At 30.4% G+C, this 22,826-nt stretch overlaps 1 protein-coding gene and 1 long non-coding RNA gene across 2 annotated transcripts; both read right to left on the bottom strand.

Annotated features, from left to right (window-relative positions):
• Window positions 1–10,591: 10,591 nt before the first annotated feature.
• LOC112707734 (uncharacterized) lies at window positions 10,592–12,043 on the bottom strand. Its single transcript, XR_003811606.2, has 2 exons — window positions 11,970–12,043; window positions 10,592–10,722 (listed from the first exon to the last, which is right to left on the bottom strand). It is a non-coding gene; the product is annotated as an uncharacterized lncRNA (long non-coding RNA).
• Window positions 12,044–13,472: 1,429 nt separating this feature from the next.
• On the bottom strand, window positions 13,473–16,728 carry LOC112707664 (uncharacterized). The gene is made up of 3 exons (XM_025759567.1): window positions 14,144–16,728; window positions 13,953–14,052; window positions 13,473–13,859 (listed from the first exon to the last, which is right to left on the bottom strand). Exons 1-3 carry the CDS (start codon window positions 16,726–16,728, stop codon window positions 13,473–13,475), a joined length of 3,072 nt encoding a protein of 1,023 aa, XP_025615352.1.
• Window positions 16,729–22,826: the final 6,098 nt, after the last annotated feature.

The following is a 22,826-nucleotide window of genomic DNA, read 5'->3' as shown; positions in this document are numbered from 1 at the left end:
AGGATGCGATAAAGACTTGTTTGACTGGCATGTTCTCATCAGGGAAGTTGATTAGCCCTTTGGCAATGTGTTCTCCTGGTTGAAAAAACCCATCTTCAAAAACCATTCCAAGAAATTTAATTCTTTTCTTGGCAATAGAGCTCTTTTTTGCTGATAGCATGATTCCCCGATCTTTGATGATTTGAGTGAATTGGGCCAGAAGTGCCTTGTGGGTTTCATTGTCTTTTGAGAACAGTAATATATCATCAATATAAATAAGTGTAGAGTGTAATATGGGCTCAAAGATTTTTGTCATGGCTTTTTGGAAAAGAGACGGGGCTACTTTGAGTCCAAATGGCATTATTGTCCATTGATATTGGGCTTCGGGGATACAGAATGCTGTCTTGTATCTATCCTCAGGGTGGAGCCCAATTTGCCAAAAACCTGCTTTTAGATCGAACTTGCTGAATATTTTTGCTCCACTTAACCTCTGTGTAGTAACTGAGATTTTTGGTAAGGGAAACTTGTCATCTTGTAAGAAGACATTAAGTGGCTTATAATCAATAACAAGTCTCTTCTTCCCCCTGTTCTGCTCAGCCCTTTTTTCAACATAGAATGCTTGACATGCCCAATTGGATTTGGTTGGTTCAATGAGTCCTTGAACAAGGAGAGCTGCACATTCAGCTCTTGCCAGTTTCAGATCTTCAGGGTTCATTCCTAAATGCGTGGCTTTTGTTGGATTGATGTCTTCATTCTTCTTGAAAGGGAGACGGACATAGAATTCTGAATTTTTCCACAAAGGTGCAGGGTGGTTGAATTGGTCATGACTGTCGCAACAAGCACTGATGAGTAATTGTTGAATATAATTCTTTGACAATAAGATTAAGTATGATGTATAGAGTGTTCATAGATCGGATTCATCTGTATATATATCTGCAGTATTAATTTAAATCAGATTTAAAAATTGTGCATATGAATCTGATTTACAAGATTATTGGATCGGATTAGATCAGATCAAATTTGCACAGTAATAAAATCGGATTGCGGATTTTATCTAGATATCCGTATATCTACAAATTTATAAAAATAAATAAATAAATAAATATTTTTTTATGTTTTATTTTAACTAATAATTATTATATATATATGTAGTATTATTTTATTTTTATTATTTAAGAAAAGTATGTTTAATATTATTTTAAAAATAAATATATTTAAAGGAATAGAAAAAGAAATTTTATTAATTTTTTTAAATAAAAATAAATTTTTAAAAAATATTTTTATATTTTATAGATATATTCAATATTCGATCCGCAAATATGCGGATGTGATCGAATTCAAATTAAAAAATTACGAATATTAAATTTGATTTGATTCGATAATTTAAATATGGATTGAATCGAAATTTTAGTTATATCTTATCTGATCTAATTCGCGTTCGCTCCTAAGTTAATGTACGATCTTTCATTACTTTATAAAATACTCTTGTTTGCATATCAATCTATCTCACAACTAATACAATCTATATTAACTAGGGACGTCATGATCAAGTTATGTTGATGATAAAGATAGATAATGTTTTGCTCAACAGGTATCAAACATTATTTTTTATTTGTTTATACCAAAAATACTAGTATGAAACAATATCATTGAATGTCAATAAATGTAAACTTTGATCTACTTGGAAGAAACTGCATACGTGTATATATTTTTAATTAACTACAAGATCAGCAAAAGATCTCATTATGGTTTGATAATGAAGTGTTTCTTTTATTAAATTGAAAGAGAACAATAATAATAATAATGTGATGACATGGGCCCCACGATTCGCTTGCAATGTCAACAATCAACAATGATAATCCGCCTGTTTTACAAATAAACTTATTATATATATATATAAGTTTTTTAAAAATTTTAGTATTTACTTTATTTTTAAATTTTTTTATTTTTTTAAAGCTTATTTCAATAATTAAACCCGTTGTTGGAGTTAACAGAAATGAAGACATATCAATTATGTAAAGTGCTTCTCAACATAAATTTGACCTATTACCCTATGTCAATTTTACAGATAATTGAAAACATATTAAATAAAATGTTTGTGGATAAAATTAAAAATAAATGTTATGGTTGGAGATGAAAAGAAACAAAAACTCCAGCAACTATTTTTGTGAATAAAATTTTTATTATGATGAATACTTTTTTCTGTTAAAACTAATGAATACAACAATTTTTTAATTAAAAATAAATATTAAATGATAAAAAATAGCTAAGTGTCATATATTCTTATGAATAATTATATAAAAATATTTTTAAAGGAATGTGACCTATTTCTATATAGTAAAAGTATAGTACGTTTAATCATTTAATTTACTATGTAAGTATGTTTTGACTTTTGAGAGTATCCTTAATATGGTTTTTATTTAAAAAAAAAATTACCAGTTATAAATTTCAGTTTGTATAATTACTAAATGAGAATTCTTAACATGTTTTGAGAGTATTCTTCTGGATGAATTTTAATTTTATTATTTATTTTAATTTTTTCTACATTTTGGTAAATTTTAATTATATTTCTAAACTTATATATAATGTAGTTTAGGAATCATGTATCGTGATACACGTCAACTTAGAATTAACACTTAAGTATCTACGTTATTAAAGACACTTTTAAAATCTATCCAAGTTATATAACCATAAATGCCCTTGTTAGAAAACTAATTTAAATATTTACTCGTATATATATATAATTATGGTTTTCCTATTTACTTTTTTTAACACCTCCAATTAAATGATTAAGAAGCAAATGCACGTGGTCATATAGGCAAGATATATCACTTCCAAGTTCCAAGACAGTTGTCACGATTGCAATTATCACTAAATTTAAGCTTAATTTTCTTCATTAAATTTAATTTAATCACTTTTATATACACTTATATGATCAGATAAATGCACGTGGTGAATTCTACCAAAAATGCACGTGGCTATAAGAAAAATACTGCAAGACAGTTGTCACGATCAAAAGGTATAGCTTTATCAAAAAGTGGAAGTGATTTTATTTTCACTAATTATTTTTTATTTAATGAATAAATTAAAATGGTATAATACATTGATGAGTTAAAATAGATGTATTTTACAAATGTGATACATAACATAAATCGGTACTCACGGTTTCATAACAAAAAATAATTATTTATGATTTTATAAATTATAATTTTTTAATTAATAAATTAAAATTATTATGACTCACGTTTTCTTATTTCTTTTATCCTATTTGAAATTGTGATTCATAATTTTTGTTTATTTTTTTTATTTTTGTCTTATTTAAAATTGTTATTCACAATTTTTTTTTATTTCATATCACTGTATTACATAAAAATATTATAATATTAACAAAAAATACCAATAATAATCCAATGTAAAAAAATTAATCTCTTATTTTGTGTATTATATTTTCTATTCTTTTGCAAAATCTTTTTCTTAATTCATTTTTAAAATATCATTCATTTTCTAATTTTATTTTTAAATTTTTAATTAAATTTATCTTTTAAAAATTTTAAATTAGTCACATTAATTTTTCTGTCATTTTTATTATTATCAATATCAAAATTTGTTGATATAATAACTTTAGTAACACCAATAAATTTATGCATTAAAATTTTTTAATTTAAAATTAATTTGATCTAATTTTATAAACTTATCATATTAACAACTAATTAAGACTATCAAATATATATTATAGTATCATTTAATGTATAATATTAACAAACTTTAATGTCATGAATAGCAAAAATGACAAAATGACTAATATAATTAATTTAAAATTTTTAAAAAATAAATTTAAATAATTTTTTTAAAAAAATTAATTTAAAAAATAAATCATTTTTCATTAGTAAAAGTAATCATTTACTCAATTATATGAATTATTACAAAAAAAAAAGACGGAATCTGGATAAGCAAATAGATAGGAGACAAATTATATTAAATAATAAGTATACAGGCCAGAGGTGAGCCCTACTAAAAGAGTTGGTAACAACATTAAATTTTGGTAGATTTTCAAATTTTTCTTTATTCATTTAGTTTGATGAAAATCCAATATGAACATTTAGGATCCAATCCCCGAATAGCTGCGGCAACGTCCCTTTCATTATAAACAAGTGAACTAAATATAGAGTAATCAATACTCAAGCAAATCCTTCTCAAATTGAATTTCTAGAATCATCAAGTTAAAACAATATTTTTATCAGAAGCCCTAAATTAATTAGTTGAGATAGATCGAATAAGATCGTAATAATAATATTTTTAAATTATGTTCATTCAATTTTAATATTTTTCTCGTTTAAAATTAAATATCTTTTAAGATTTTAGTAGGCCTATAAAAAATAATTAAAATTACGCACTATATGTAAGAAACAATTATATTATTTTGATATAAATTTAAAACTCTTTCATAGTAATTTATGAAATGACCATAAGTTAACAGGGACGGCTTTTAGAATTGATCGGACCTAAATCAATTAAAAAAACTAGTTCAACGGATAAAGAATGTCTCACTTATAAACATCATAGAGACTATATGATAACTATAGGACATAATACAATCCCTTATACATTAGATCAACCAAAAAATGAGGCTGATTGTTTTACATATAAAAAAAATATTGGTGTTACATATGAAATGGATGTATATAAAATATTTATACTGCTATGATATTCATGCAAAATGCAGGCTATGATTTGATTTTATCTTGTTTTTTTAATTTTAATCCTACAAAATATAGGTTACAATTAGCGTTTTAATATTTATAAAACATACGACCAAAACGTAAGTTGTATTTTACTTTTTTTTTTCGAATTTCATTTTGTAATATTAATTTTTTTATTATAAAATTTGTAAAACCCAAGTTACGTTTTGTAAAGTGTGGGTTACATTTTGATTAAATAAAATATTTTAATTTGAGAATCTTACTTATAAATATCATTGTCATTCATTTCTCTTCCGTATTTGTAATTTTTTTGTGACAATTAGTAGTGTCAAAAAAATTTGGGTGAGGTGAGGTTGAGATTATGAAAGGTATTGTAAATTTGCGAGTATATTATAATAGTGAGATCATACCAAACACACACGAGGAAATGATTTTTATTTGTGAATATCTGTTTTCTTTCGTTATTCCATGCACCATGAGTTTTGTAGAGTTATAAAATGGTCTTTGTGAAAACATATAAAGTCATATTTCAAAGAGGGTGAGTAACATTTTATATAGGAATCCTGTACAAGTATTTGGTGGGATACAGTTTCAAATAATGTCCATCATTGATAACGCATATATGTAGAAGATGTTCTATATTCATCAACAAACCCAATTTTACGTGCTGATGATAGAGTTGTACTTTGAGTTTGAACAATATTTAGGGCCGGACGTGGTTGGCGAGGAGGTGAATATTGATGAACTCGGAGATATAGATTGAGAAGAAGATAACAACGATAGTGAAGAGGAATTTGAAACCAACTACAAAGTCGATGATGAAAACGATGACAAAAACAAGGCAGGCGACTCGGCGGTGCAAAATAAAGCAGATGCAGTTGTCAACCAACACCCTTTTGGTATTTCGTCTTTTATGCGAACTCTGGATCTCATATCCATGCATGCTTCGGAATTTCCTGAGTATACGAATTTGGATAAGTTATGTTTATTAATTGAAGTTACCATTATCGTTTCTTTGTTTAGCCTTGACCGACTAACGGTGGTTCGCATTTCATAGGTGAAGGCAATGCTGCAGTAGAAGATGGTGAGTTTAGTATTGGAATGGAATTTGGTTCTAAAAAGTCGGTGATCTCTACAATCAAAAGATACACTATTTCTAGATGAGTTGATTACACTGTGTATGAGTCAGAGCCGCAGACATTCTACGCAAAATGCAAGGGATGTGGTACATGATGCGATTTGCTTATCCGAGCTAGCTTGATTCGGAAGAAAGGTTATTGGAAGATCAGGAGATACAATAGCAAACACACGTGCACCATGGGGATGATTTCACAAGATCATGCCAAGTTGGACTCAGACATAATTGCAGATGCTATCAGAAAGTTGGTTGAAGTAGACCCATTGATAAAAGTAAAATCTATTATTGCAGAAGTTCAATCCAGGTTCAACTACATTGTAAGTTACTGCAAGGCTTGGTTCGCAAAGCAAAATTTTGTTGCAAACTTTTTTGGGGTTGGAAGTGCGATAAGTTCTAGGGTTAAGGTTGGAGGCGCCACCAAGCTGCTTTGGGGGCTAGGGATGGAGGCGCGACCAAGCTGCTCTGGGGTTAGGGTTACATTGGAGGCGCGATGAAGAAGCAGGGTTAGGGTTGAAGGCAGGATATGATGAAGAGTGATGAAAAACGTGTAAGTGTTAGTGTTAATAGTGAAGTGTTTTTGCTCAATATATTAGACATACTCTATTGGCATACTTTACAATGGTCACCGTATGATTGCTCTATTAGTACGCTTCATAAAAAATATGGTTAAATCTCTAACCAATTGTCACCCTCATAAAATCATGGCCATTGACCCTTTTGGTCATGCTTTTGAAGCGTGACAAGAAAACGTATGGCCTAATCTCTAATCAATCACCACCCTCATCAAAGCATGGCCACTGACCACTTTTGACTACACTTTTGAAGCGTAGCATGAAAAAAGTGTGGCGACAAATATTTTTTCTTGTAGTGAAAATTCAACTAACGTGATATAATTCTTTCCACCATTTTTTTAGACATTTTGAATAAACTTAAGTAGTACAAGAGAAAATTATTAAAAACTAACTTGACTTAAACAAGCTTCTTAGAGTTAAAGAGACATTTTTTCTTCTAACATTTTAGTCTCCTTTCCATTTTCTTGATGACCGATGCCCAAGTCTCCACATTCTTGAGATTTACCCTTAAAAGATTACCCGAATAGCAGATGGGAAGCTCAACCTTATTACATCCCCAGAATGCAACATGGTTGGTCGGTGGCCCCCTTCTCACAATTCATATCAATGATCACTGATTTTTGAATCTGATCTTCAATCCCATCATAAGTTCAAACTCCTTCAATAATCTCCTATAGTTCATCACTAATATCAGATCACATGACTTTATTGCATCCTACCTCCAAAGTCTTTGTATCTTTTTGTTCAAGACTTCTCTAACTAAGACAAAGAAAAAAAGGTGGCAATGAGTCTCCTTACCTCAGGCCACGATCCAACCTAAAAGGTTTTATAGGCACCCCATTTACCAGAATCGACATCGAGGCTATCGAAGAACACACCCCAATCCACGATATCTACTTCTTCTCCAAATCCATTTTCTAAAGAACAAAGTTCTCAAAGCTCCATCTTATCCTATTGTAGGCCTTTTAAAAGTCAAATTTAATAAGCCATGTTCGATACTTCCTCTTTTTCACCCAAAAAGATAGTTTCACACGCTATTAAAGTTCCATAAAAAATAATTTTTTTTTCCTCTCACAAATGTTGACTAAACATTCTCCACTAGCTTTCACATAAGAACCCGCAATCTATTTGCTAGTAACTTCAATTTCACCTTATATAAGTAACCCAACATGCTTATAGGTTTGTAATTCTTCAAATCCTCTATCCTTCCTAATGCTCTTGAAATTGAGGTCATTTGGTCTTGCCGCTCTAGGACCACAATCCAACTTGTACTTTTAATCTCTTCATAATCGGGGGTCTTTTTTAACTAAGTTTCTTTCGAACTAGCTATTGAATTTACAAGAGTAACATCAAAACCAATTTTAAGCTGCTATTCTTTTGAGTATAGCTCCCTGAAGAACCTCCTAATTTTCCTTTTCACCTTCTTAGGCCCTTTAAACTTTCTATCACTGATCTGAAGCTCCTCAATAACCCTTTTACTTTTTTGGACTTCACAATAACATGGAAGAATTTTGTTTTTGTCGATGCTATCCACAAACTTTGAACACAGCAACTTCTTACAACTCTCTCCTAACATACCAACCTTCCTCCATTGACCTAAGGATCATTCTTCTTGCTAACGAGCATTCATCTACTTTTTCATCTTTTGTTAACTTGTCAATTTTCTCAATCTTTATCTCTAACATTTCAATTTTATGCTCATTCACCCCAAATTTGCCTTTGTTCTAAATCGTTAGTGGCTTCCTTAGGCTCTTCAATATTTTCATAAAAATTTATCTCCTCAAATATTGGTCATTCATATGTACCACTTTCACAAAGTTATCATGAGTTAACCACGTGCATCTGATGTCCTAAAATGTTTAGGACCTTTATCAATATCATCAGTGTGCATTACCAGCAGGCAGTGGTTCAAAAATTTTCTAAGCAGACCCTTTAAGTTGAGGCTACCATAAGCTTTCAAACACTTCGGATCCACAAAATTCTGTCAATATAAACACCGAATTTTTCACCAACCCACATGAATTTCTGTCCTTTTAATCCTAGTTCAATCAACTCCATATGGTTCACCTAGTCTCTAAAACTCACATTGCTCTAAGAAAGCGACTTGATGCTTTTCCTATTATCCCACTACAAGAATATGGCCGATTAGCTACTACAAAAAGAGTTGTAAAATTGTCGCTAATCTGACGCAAAATATAATTTGTGACGGATTAGCTACCGCCTAGCAACTAATGATTTTCTCGCTAATTATAAGTCGCAGATCAGTGACGCAAACACAATAGTCGCTAATTCATCGGAAAGTTTTTTAGCTACTGAATAAATAGTCGCAAATCAATCACTAAAGTAAAAGCTAATTCTGTAGAAGAAATGGACTAAACGGTAGTCGCTAATTAGTGATAAACTCTACTACAGCAGACTCATCGCTAAATGCAAGCTAATTGCGTAAACAAAATGGAATGGTTGGTTGACGCTAATTAGCGAGGAATTTTTTCGAACCTAACTCGTCGCAAGTTATCCGCTAATATGGTCGCAAATCTGTCACATTGTGTAGCAAATCTATAGCTAATCTTTAAAAATTCTTAATCAAATTTGTAGGAATTTTGTCGCTAAACCTAAGCTATTCGAAATGATAAAGTAGAGTTATGAAATAGTTGCTAATTTGCTAAGAAATAATATGTAGTCAATTAATTGCAATATTATCGCAAAATGTCATCGCAAATTCCTTTTAAAATAGTAACAAATCGATAGATATCTCACAATTATTTCAGTCGCAATAGAGTCTTTAATTTGTCACCATCATCAACAGCGAGTATGTCGCTAATTTTACTAGAATATCAGTTAGAATTATGATTTTTTCGTTATACTAAAATAAACATCATATTATTTTTTTATTTTATTGATTGAAATGAAAGATTATAATGCATAAATATAAAATTAGTTCATAAAAATTATACGTTTAAAAAAAATCAAACCCAACATATTTATTACAATAAAACGCTATCGCAACATCTCCAACATAGATACTTCACAAATTAAATACCAAATAAAAGTAAGCCAACTTCTATAAAACTGAAAATGAAACAAATTGCCTAATCAATTATCTATCAAACAAATAAACTACGATAATAAGCTAAGCCTAACAAAATAGATTAACATAAGCCACCTAACCAAATATTATTCCCAACAAAATCACTCTAATGGTTCTTCTCTTGGGGGAATCCTGGAATCTTAGAAAGGAGAGACAGTAAATTACTCTGTATAGCTTCATTTACAACACTAGGCAACACTGCATTTATAGCACTAGGCAATGCTTCTTTAATAGCCTCAGTGATGTCTGTTTGTGAGACTGACTTGACTGTAGAAACACCTGTATTTTCAGGTAATGGCACATCTCTATGATCATGAATACCAATATCTAGACTGCGGCCTAACCCATGAACTCATCCTTTCTTGTTGGTTCCTGCAACTTTTGTCCACACATCAGGATCAACTTCAGGTTGATCTATTAAATCTTCTCCATATTTTTGTGATATTGCCTCTCCATATGAGTCCTACAGCAGAAAAATAAGGACATATTATTAAGAAAACTAAAACTAAATTATGCTACAAAATTAAAGACACTTACAATAATTTTCTTGGATACTTCAGAAACATATTCTCCACTTTTTTTCTTATGAACATCATCATATACTTCAAGGAAAGATACACGACGCTTCAACTTAGCTTCCTGTAACAAACTTTATTAGAATATACTATCATAAATCATTTGTTATAGACAATATTTTCTTTATACCTTTCTTCTCTTGTGTTCGCCAAAACTGATAGACCCTGCAGTGTGTAGTTTATGAATAGGCATAGCAGCCCTATTTTTTTGACCGGCCACAGACTTGTTTTGCCACTTTAAATCTAACCAATGATCAACTAAGTCATTCCAAACATCAACTTTCATTGCTTTAGGTCCATGACCCTTAATATCAGCAATACTAGTAGAGTTTGCTTCCTTAAAAGCTCTATCCCTTGCTCTTTTCAAAATATCAGGATAGCGGTCATGCATTGTCTTATTCCAAACAGTTCTTGCCAGAGCCTTATCATAATTCGATGCAAATTCATGTTTTTCCTAAATTTAAAGAGCGAAAGAATTAGCAAATACTCAATCCAATTATTTGTAAAAAATCGCAGTGAAACAACATTATAATTACTAACCAGAAAACCTTTAAACAATTCGTCCTTCATGTTTGGACAATAATCCTGCCATCTTGGCGCTGGAGAAGGCATCCTACTTAATAAATCTTTCGTGATGTCACGAGTTACCGTATGATCTGTAAATCTCTTCCTACATTAAAAAAATACAAAACTATCAAAAACAGTTTAACACACAATAACATAGATCATTAAAGCAACAAAAAATTCTAGGCTTAGCTATACTACTCATAACTTTAAAATAATTCATGAAAATAAAATAGATCAAAAGAATATAAAGCTCCTAATAATGCAAGACTAAAGCAGCAACCATTATTATCTTCATGCAAGCAATCCCAACAAACAGTTTTTCAAATAAAAATCAAGTTTATTAAATGCACTATAAAAGTATCATCATAAAACCAAAGACAAATTACACACGACTCACTCCTTTTGAGGTTTGATGAAATATAAACCTGATCCCATTTCTCTAAAATCATGCATTGATTAAATGAAATTCAGGTAATAATAATGTTGTACTCTTATATTTTCTAAAATATAATGGTAAACTGTAAACACTCCTAATGCACCATTTAAAAAGAGATAAATGTCACTTGGACAAATAGAGAGAAGTTATCATAAATTCACCAAATCTCGGGAGGTTAGTGTCTTTTTCACTAAAGACAAATATATTTTATCTCAAATTGTAAAAGCCACAAAAAATGAAGAGGCAGATCAAAAAAAAAAAACAAGTAATAATCAGAACAAATATTTAGTTTACTCAAGAGGCATGTATTAACTACTGGTCACATACCATTTTCATGGAGCTGCTGTTATCCATATTTATGTTTGCTGTCTTGACAAATTTCAGATGAAAGGAATACAAAAAATATGCACATATTTATATTTATTTTTCTTAATTGAGCAGAAGTGATAATACTGGATCAGAGAATATAAAAGAAAAGAGATGCTTTATTTCTTTGAACCTATTTACTAATAGATTTCTCCATAGTGATCTAAAATGGCCATATGTTTTGGACTTTAGTGAAATGGATTTCCTATGTCGTGAACTTAAGCTTAGATTAATATCAATGTTTTGCAAAGAAGAAAAATATCTACATATTTATACTTATTTTTTATTTATTTCATAAAAATAAATATAATAATAATTAATAAATAATATAACATAAATGAGACATATATAAGACTCTAACAACAAACACACTTTTGTGATAATTTGTGATTGCATGAAAAAAACTAGGTACAAATTAGGTCAATTTTAATAAATCTAGTAATAAACTAGTAAATTAAAGATCCTGCACCTAGTGATACTCTTCTTTTTCATTTTAAGTAGAAAGTATGCTGATATAGGAAGGTCAACATAATAGTATAACTACTTACGGTTTATCGCCTTTCTCTACAGCTATTACTAGCTTTCCGTTACTCCTAGTTTCAGCATGCACACTTGATTGTCCAACATTAGGTAGCTCATTATCTTCTGCATCTAAAGCATATGCGTCAGATGAATTCACACCTACAATGAATAAGAGAATTTTCAATTAGATGTGTAGTTATTTGTGAATACGTAAACATTTATCTGAAGTAAATCATCATACCATCTAACTGAGGTGATGATTGTGATAAAACTTGTGGGGATTGGTTTGATGCTGATCCCACATTCAAATGTGTAAGATGAGGTTCATCATTATTATCGTTCTGTTGACCTAAACAAAAAAAGCCAAAAAAATAGATAAAATAAAACCACTTCCTCGCTGAGGATTAATTAAATCACAATAAAGATATACAACTCGAACGTATAGTACAACTACATACCTAACACATGTATCGGTGGTTGAGAAGATAATTATTTATTTTTTTACTACCTTATTATAAAAAAGATTAATAAGCTAAGCCAAAGGTTGGTATAATTTACTTATATTTTACTTCCTTATTATATAAAAGATAAATAAGCTATTTTACTACCTTATTATATATCAAAATTGGAATTCTATAGCTACTATCGCATATAAAGAATACATTACTAAGTATTGTCTATGTAAGAAATTATAGAGAGAAGAAATCCAATTATATTAAACACCACAACAGGATCCATGTCATATGCTGCCATGATCCTATAAAACAAGTAACTTTAAGGAAAATTTTCTGGTCTTACTTATCTGTCATTTGCACACTTCAACAAAGAATTCATTACTAAATTTCCAATTTTACTGCCTTTTACTAAAATCTGAGCACAGGACTAATCAAGAAATGTAGTTTGAGATTGATAGAATGGATCAATTAGATTTTGAAAATTAAACAAGAGCATTTCAACAAATGGACATGAACCAATTCAAAATGAAGCAGTAGAGTAGTAGACATATACAATTAAATAACCCTAGTTTCTAGAGAAAAAGGTAAAAAAATCAAAGAAACAAAATTTGTTTTACTTATAGCTTACCGTGATTTTGTAGGGTGGCTGAGGCATTTCATCGAACATATGAGATACATAAAGACACAAAACTTGTAAATCTACATCACATAGTCATCATTCTCGTCTTCGGAACAAGCACTTTCACTATCTTCACCGTCAAAATCTTCGTTATCGTTGATGAACTCATCATTCAGCAAAGTGTCCATTGGACAATTTATATCTTCTACATTTACCTCTTCCATTGGAGCATTTGCATCAAACAATGAAATAACTTCATCCTCCGAAATGACATTTTGTGCTCTTAATTCAGAAACACTATCTTGATAAAAGTCATTACTGTCATCTTGCCCATTGGGTTCTTCATCTGGATCATGCAAAGTTTCATTCATATATAGCTTGGCTCTAACTTTACAAGCCGCCCACCATTCCCCGTTGGACTTATTCCCACTATGTGGGTATTTTGTGTAATATACCTATTGTGCTTGTTCAGCCAAAACAAACAGCTCATTTGATTGTAGTCTTGATTTATACTTTATGTCAACTAACTCATATCTCTCATCAACTTTGACACCGTTAATTGGGTCAAACCAGCAGCATCGAAAGATAAATACAGAATTTCCATCACCCAAGTATGACAGTTCCAATATCTCCTCAAGAATGCCGTAGTAGTCTAAGTCATTTTCTCCATAAATATTTCCTTTAACACATACCCCACTATTCATAGTAGCTCTATTTTTGTCGTGATCCTTAGTATGAAATCTATATCCATTAACTTTTAAGCCGTTGTACGAAGTGACAGATTTAGAACGACCATAAGCTATCTGTTGAATTATTCTACTTCTAATATGAACTGTATCTACCTACAAATGAATATGATAACAATTGAAAGTTATACATTCTTGCAATACAAATAAGTTTAATATTATAAATATTTAATTTCAAAAATCACTCACTTGATTCTTTATCCATCTACTGAAGTCCTTATCACGGACAATTAGTATTTCATCCTCGGAGATATTTGGATCTAACTCTTTCAGTGAATCCTCAAATTGTCTAATAAATAAAGCAATGAATATAACATTCAATTTATTTCTTTAAAACTAGTGTATATATAATATGAATATAAAAACTAGTTCTAACTTACTGGAGATAAGGTTCTATTTCTTCGCAGTTGACAAGAATGTATGTGTGGACGATATGAAGTTCTTCATCAGTTAAGTATTTTTTTGAACCTCGCCCAATGAAAAGACATGGGTATCTAAAAATAGACAAGTGATTCTCGTCCAAATTTGAGCCACCATCATCATTCCTGGGAACTTGAGTCCGCCTTGTTTGTACTGTTGATTCAAAATACATAGAAGTAAAGTTGGAAATTTCTTCCAAAATATATGCTTTGCAAATAGATCCTTCAACTCTTGCCTTATTTCGAACTTTTCGTTTTAAGAATAGCATACACCTTTCAAATGGATACATCCATCGATACTGCACAGGTCCTCCAACCTTAGCTTCATAGGGGATGTGGATAACTAAATGCTCCATCACATCAAAAAAAGCTAGAGGAAAAATTTTTTCTAGCTTACAAACCGTTTCAATAATGGAAATCTCTGTCTGCTCTACAGCATCAGGGCGTATTTCAGTAGCACAAATTTCTTTAAAGAACAAGCTGAGTTCTGTTAGCACTCCCCATATGGATTTTGGCAACACGTCTCGAAATGCCAACGGTATTAGTCTTTCCATGAAAACATGACTGTCGTGACTCTTCATTCCATATATCTTCCCATCCGCTAGATTAACACATCGTGAAATATTTGATGCATAACCATCAGAAAATTTTAATTGCTTTATCCACTCACATACTATCCTCCTTTGTTGAGAATCTAAGACATATGTGGATTTTGGTTTTTTGTACTTTCCATTCTCGAATACCAACTCCAAGTTAGGGCACTTGCATATTAGCTTCAAATCTTCTCTTGCATTCGCGTTGTCTTTTGTCTTGCCATTTACGTCCATAACAGTGTTAAAGATGTTGTCAAAAATATTTTTTTCAATATGCATAATGTCTAAATTGTGTCTTATCAAATTAGTTGACCAATAAGGCAACTCCCAAAATATACTTTTTCTCACCCAATTATGAATGGTACCAAAGTCACCCTTTTTTCCTCTCGAATTAGCCCCAAAGTTAGCTTCCTCGAGTTTGTCCAACTCATTTAAGATGTCAACTCCACTCATTCGTTTCGGTGGAAAAGAGTTTTCCACGATTGACTTTTTAAAAGAGTATCGATCACGACGAAATGCATGACCAGCAGGCAAGTACTGTCGATGACAATCAAACCAGTAGAGTTTAGCACCGTGTTGTAGTCGAAACGATTTAGTGTTCTTCATGCAAATCGGACAAGAAAGTCGACCGTGAGTGCTCCAACCAGATAACATTCCATAAGCCAGAAAATCGCTTATAGTCCACAATAATGCTGCCTTCATGTTAAAATTTTTCTTTTGCCATGCATCATAAGTAGTAACACCATTGTCCCACAAAACCTTTAACTCGTCAATCAGCGGTCTAAGATAAACATCTAATCTTTTTCCGGGAGACTTCGGTCCAGGGATCAAAAGACTAAGGAATATGTACTCTCTTCTCATGCACATACTTGGAGGAAGATTGTAAGGTGTGACAAACACAGGCCAACATGAGTATGGAGTCTTCGAGCCAGAAAATGGATTAAAACCATCAGTGCAAAGTCCAAGCCTAACATTTCTAGATTCTTGGGCAAATACTTCATGGGTGGCATCAAATTGTTTCCAAGCATCAGCATCAGCCGGATGTGTGATAACCGATTCATCGTGGCGTACTCCATCCACATGCCACTTCATATATTGTGCATTATTTTTAGACATAAACAAACGTTGAAACCTTGGAGTAATAGAAAAATATCTCAATATTGAGTATGGCACACACCTACTACTATTAATTGTATCCCCTGCCTTTGGCTTAAATCGTGGGTGTCCACACATTGTGCAAGCTGCATAACTAGTCTTGTCACTTGTTTCTTTATAATATAGCATGCAATGATTAGGACAAGCATCAATTTTCTCATATCCTAATCCTAATTCTTGAATCATTGTCTTTGACCGGTAAAAATCTTCTGGCAACTTCTCTGATTCTGGGAGCATGCTCTTGATTATGGCAACCATTCGATTATAACAGCTCTCACTCATGTTGAATTCTGATTTTAAGTTCACTAGCTGGGTTACAGCTGACAATATTGTATGCTTGGTGCAGCCATCCCACAAAGGTTCGTCAGCACTCCTCAGCAACTTATAAAACTTCGACGCTAATGGATTTGGATCCTCTTCTAAACCTTCCATTACATTTAAGTTATCACTTGCAGCATCAATAACCATGTCTACATATGGGTTTGTATTCTCTTCCTCATGTTCTTGGGTAACATTTGTTGCATCATGTTCAACCCATCTTTCCTCACCATGAGCAGTCCAGTTTGTATAACCCTCCAAAAACCCACGATCACACAAATGCTTTTCGACCCAAAATATTTCATCCCTAATCCTGTTCTTACATTTTGTGCATGGACAAAGAATGCGACCTAAACTATCAATGACTGTCGGGTTTCTTTCTACAAAATCTACGAATTCTACAACACCTTTCTTAAATTCCTCGCTTAGATGACCAGTGCAATCTTGCCTTCGTGACATCCAACTCCTATTAGGCGCCATGATTATCTGGACTAAGGTTTCATTTTAGTTGTAATACCAATGTTTAACGTGTATATAAATGACATAGTCTCGTGTATTTTTTCCTAAATTTCATTCATATATTTTTATTCACAATCACATTAAATAACCCCTTCTACAAGTTATAAAGTAACAAACTTAATACATTCAATTTGAAAATAAAGATATAAATCATAAAAATATAATATACAAAGCATGAAGGAAACTATAATAAACAGTTTGAAGCATTAGAAACACCAAAAACAATTGGGTATCATTAATCTCATGTCAAGAACTTCAAATCATGAGGTTAAAAAATATGGAGATATACCGGTTTCAATAAACTAAATATCAATTATATCTTTTAATACAATAAGAACCCAACAGATTGATAGAACTACCATAACAGCAAGAAAAGAGGAACTTAAGATTCATGACAATATGAAGCAAGACAACAAAACACTCAAGTGATCATTTCATTTCAAAACACCAACAAATTCAAGATTCTAGCAACAAATTTCAGCAGCACATTTAACCTTAAACAAAAATTCAACCTTTAACAACAAAATCAAATTGCATTCAAGTTCAATCTGTGACAAATTCTTTCAACAATGAACAAATTTAAGTAATCATTTTGGAACAGCAACCATTCAAAGTTCTAATTACAAATTTCAGTAACATATTCGACTTTCAACAACAAAATCAAAGTGCATTCAAGTTCAAGCAGTAACAAATTATTTCATCCATGAACACATTTGAGTGATCATTTCAGAACAGCAACAAATTCAAAGGTTTCAAAAACAAATATCAGCAACAAATTCAATTTTCAACAACATCATAAAAGTACATTGATGAATTACATCAACACAACTAAAACAAAAAGAAAAGAAAAATTAATTGGAACTGACCAAATCGGGGTGCGCCGCAGGAAACTGACGGCGAGGCTCAAAGTAAGACGACGAATGAAGACCCGCCCACCAGGACCTGTTATCTCTGCTGCCGGCAACGACTTGCACAGGGACGTCTTGCTTCTGAGTACGAGGGGATGACGAGGCAAAGAGCCCCGGACCTGCTACTTCTTCCGCGGCTGGGTGTGAGATGGTGACAATGAAGAAAGCTGACCAACTGGCGGCGGCGACTGTGCTTGAGGGAGAGAGTTGTGTGAGGGAGATGAGAGTGCTTGAGGGAGAGGAGGCGTGAGCAACGTAAGCGAGCTTGAGGGAGAGAGACGTTGGGGTTCTTTCAGATGGATGGGGTAGGAATAAAAAATTAATTTTTATATTTTTTTAAATCATAAATTTAAAATAAAGAATAACAATTTTATAAATAATAAATTATTAATAAATAAAAAATAAAAATAAAAATAAGAATTTTATGAGTTATTTAATTTTTTGGGCAAAACACCTCAATAAACTAAATATACATCAATGTTATCTGAATGTCTCAAATCAAAAAATACAATGTCAAAGTTCCAAAGCATATTTCTATATAAATCGAATCCAATATATTCCAATAAAGTGGATTCGAATTAAGTGCATGGTTAAAATGCTAATAAATCGAATGGATTGACTTCGACTTACATGTTTGATTCGTCTCCCGTAATTCGAATATAATAAATGCATGAAATTTTGGCTATAAAGTTTATGTTTTGAAAAATAATTTATTAAATTAGTTTTTAGAAGATAATTTTTAAATAAATTTTTAGTATTCATTTTTGATAAATTAAACTAAAAATAATTTTCAATAAGCACAACTAATAATATTTATATTTAATAATAGTATTTTAGTTTTAAAAATATTATAATAAATATAAATATATAAAAATTAAATAAATTTATATATTTATTAATATATAAAGTTATATTAAATTTTTTAATTTTAATAAGAACAAATTAATAACTTCTAGAAATATTTCTATAAGAAAGAGAAATAAAAAGATATTATACCCACTTTATTATAGACTTATTCACTCAACATACTCTTTTAGTACTTTTTTTAAATATTCTCAATAATCTTATTATTATTATTATTATTATTATTATTATTATTATTATTATTATTATTATTATTATATGATCAATTTTTTATTTGTCCAAAAAAGTCAACAATTCATACATAATAATCTTATTATTGAGAGTACTAAAATATGTTATTTTATATGTTATAAAAATTTATAGTCAAAGTCCACGCAAATCGAATCTATTATATTCGAATTATGGGAGAGAATGCAAACATGTAAACCAAGCTAATCCATCCGATTAATTAGTATTTTAACCATACACCTCATTCGAATTCATTGGATTCGATTTAATACGTGTTTTATTAAATCGAATTTAATCAAATGTGCTTTGAGACTTTGATGTTGCATTTTCTGGTCTGGAACATTCAGGTAATATTGATGTGCATTTGGTTTATTGAGGTGTTTTACCCTAATTTTTTTAATGTATAAGATAATAAAATTTGAATTAATTTAAGTATAATACTAAAATTATTACAATATTATTATAAGTAACAATCAAGATAAAAAATTATAAATATTTTTAAATTTGTTTATTTTTTCAATCTTATTTAATTTGAAGCGGATATAAAAAATTAAATTTAAAGAATTTTTTCTCGTAAAATTTTAATTGCTAGAAATTTTTTTCTTTTAATTTTATATTTAATATCTTAAATAATCTTTAGTTTTATTATTATTTCAAATTTTTTAATTTTTATTTTTATTATTTTTTTTATATATACATATCTATCGTTATTTTTTTTTCATTAAGTATAAAAAAGATGGAAAAGAGTACTACATGCACTCATTAGAATAAAGAAAAAGACAACAAGAATGGAAGTTACGTATAAAATAAAAAAGGTAACGGTAAAAACAAGGAAGAAAAATTAACTGATAATTATATTTTTGACCAATTTTTAAGATACTAATTATATTAATCAGGGACAATAATAGTTATACATGTATAAACAAGGATAAGAGAAAATAATAGTGTATAATATAATGAGATAATTTAATAAAAATAAAAATTAATAATTTTTAAAAATAATAAAATTAAAAAATGATTTCGATAAGATTTTTGATCTATTAGAATTATAGATGGAAATAAAAAATAATTTTGATGTAAATTTTTTAATTTTCTTCTAATAAAACAAAATTAAATAAATAAATTTAATAATATTTATAAATAACTAATCTTTATATAATATTAATAAGTGTTTATATTCATTTTGTTACATATAATAACAACAAAATATTTTTTTAATATTGTTATTTATTTAAATTTATTTATTTTATACAATTTACATGTTAAATAACTGATGGTATTTTTTTATAATTTATTTTTAATTATTAAAACTAAATTTATAATTTTAAAAATAAAAATATAAAATTGATTTTTTAAACTCAATAGAAAAGCGGCTGAATAGGCACGTGAGCCACTAATTAAAGTAACGAGGGAATAAGGACTAACGTATCTCCTCACAAAATAGTAGCAACATGAAATAAGTGAGGAAAGTTTACCAGTTGCTAAACGGTCGCTAATTCCTCACCAAATAAGCTTTTGATTAGTGACTCAATTGCGACTAATTACTTCTAATATTTTCTCGGTTAGCTTTGGATTTATTATTACGACTCTGCAACAGATTTCCAACGAGATTAGCGAGTAATTTACTACAAATTAGATAGGATATAGCTTTTATTTTGCGACAATATTGCAGTTGCCAAGCCGCTTGCTAAATTAAATTTGCGACAACTTAGCGACAAATATATTTCACCCGCTAATCAGCGACTTGAAATCAGCGAATGAAGTGTGTTAGTTGTTAAACGGTCGCAAATTTCTTGCTACTTAGTTCCTAGGCACTCAATATCTGTATTTCCACTTTAGCGACTAATTAGCAAGGAACACTTCTCTAGCTGAATGATTTATTCATTGCGACGAGTTAGCGACGACTGTTTTCTGTCGCTACCCTAATTTTGAATTTTTACAATATTATGCGACAAATTTGCTAGAAACTAGTTGCTCGCTAAAAATAAAAACTTTGGTGACAAATTAGCTAGGAATTTGTCCATCACAAAATGCATTTCAAGTCTTTGTGACTGATTAACTAGTAACATTGTTCCTCACTAATTAGCCTTTTCGCACAAACTTTATTTAGCGACCAACTAGCGTGTGAACTGTTTCTCGCTAATTGTATATCAAACACTTGCGACGGAATAGCGACAATAATATCCCTCGCTAATTTACTTTTATTTGATTGAACCCCTAAGTGACTGATTTGCTAGAACATTGTCACTCGCTAATTAATTTGTGACAAATTAGCGAGAAAATTTTTCCCGCTCTTTTCTTAGCTACAAAAGTCAATTTGCGAGTAACAAACTTACTCATAAATCTCTCACTAATCAGTCGCTTTTTTCAAGTTTGAGTATTTTGTGACCGCTCATTAATTTTGTCGTTAGTGCGTCACTAATTTCTCGCAAGTTAGTGACGGATTAGTGACAAAAAATAATTCTCGCAAAAATTCATCGCTAATTTGTCAAATTCTTGTATGTCCATCTCCAACTTTTCATTAAAATTGCCACCAAACAGTAGTGACACATCACAAACCCTTCTTAAATCCTATAATTCTCCCCAAAACAGCTCTTCCTCTTCTTTTGATGTGGCCCATCGACTACACCAATTACACAAACCAACTTTATCTCCTTCATCCTACCTATAGCTGTGAGCCAACTTCATCTTTCTTTACGAATTCTCGCTAACTCTGAAAAGCTACAACACCACCTAAAATAATATCCCCTTTCATAGTTAATCCATTTTCCTCTGCCCAATCAACATCACTCCCTCTCTAAACAAACCATCTTTTTTTATTTTTGCCAAACTAACAAAATCAATACTCTATATTTGCATAAAGTCTCACCATCTCTAATTTTTCTTTTTCTCTCTCTTACACCCTTAAAATTATAGAATGCAAATGTTTCATTTCAGAAAAATAAAAACACCTTATCTCAAAAATAAAAAAATGATAAATGTTAATTTACTTTGAATAAAATAAGAAGTGTAGTACTTCTTAAATTCTCTTTAAAGCCTAAATTCTAACTCTTAAATCATAAATACTATATTATATATATTATGAATCTTAAAACCGAAATTTTAAACTTAAGCGAATAAATCTTAAATTTTAGTAATTGATATAAAATATAATAAATAAAAAATTAAGATTTATTTAATTGATAAGCAGTCCAATACTCCTTAGTAAAGAATATATAACGATGAACCACAAATATATATATATTATTTTTCAAACTTCACCACTGGGATTCTCTTCAGCAACTACTCTATTTTTTTCAATCGTCTTTTAACATTATTAAATAAAATAAAAAATTAAAAATAATTAATTGTATCATTTTAAAATAACACTGTTTCAAAATTTAAACCGTGTATCCGATAGTTTTTTTAGTCGAGACGTAGATACACATATATAATTTTCCAAAATTTTATATTCTTGATTGACAAAGTAATGATTAACTCAGACAGTTAAGTTTTAGTTAGATTCAATTAAAGTCAGTTAGAGCTCGCTGTTATGAGTGACAGGCTGGACTTCAGTTAGTTGGACAGTTAGTCAGTTAGCTTGCATCAGTTCGCTAGTTAGTTACTCTATATTGTTCTTGTATAAATAAGACTACACAGTGTATCGAAAGTAACTTGATGAAGCAGTAATCAATCATACAAGATTTCACTCAACTTTACTCTTCTTTCTTCTTTCTTTCTTATTCTTTTTTTCTCTGCTCAGGCCTGGTACCTTTCATGGTATTGATTGAAAGAGGAAAATATTGTGTTGGTAAAGAATTTTTCAATGAAATTTCGTTGCAAGTATAGTTCTGAACTGACAAACAATCCTCCCAATTAAAATTTGGTTGTCACAAGTACAAACCCCAATGAAAATTAATCGAAGTATTTAAGCCTCGGGTCGTCTCACAAGGAATTGCAACGAAGTGGTCAATTATTGGCTATGAAGGAATAAGGGGGTTTGGTTTATAAAAGGAACAAGGAAGTAAAGAGGCAAGACAAGTAAATCAAAGAACTAAAGAAAGCAAGTAATAAAGAGAG

Source organism: Arachis hypogaea, chromosome 1 (assembly GCF_003086295.3).
Source record: "Arachis hypogaea cultivar Tifrunner chromosome 1, arahy.Tifrunner.gnm2.J5K5, whole genome shotgun sequence".
In the NCBI taxonomy this organism is placed as follows: domain Eukaryota; kingdom Viridiplantae; phylum Streptophyta; class Magnoliopsida; order Fabales; family Fabaceae; genus Arachis; species Arachis hypogaea.
This window is presented reverse-complemented; position numbering and strand designations above follow the sequence as displayed.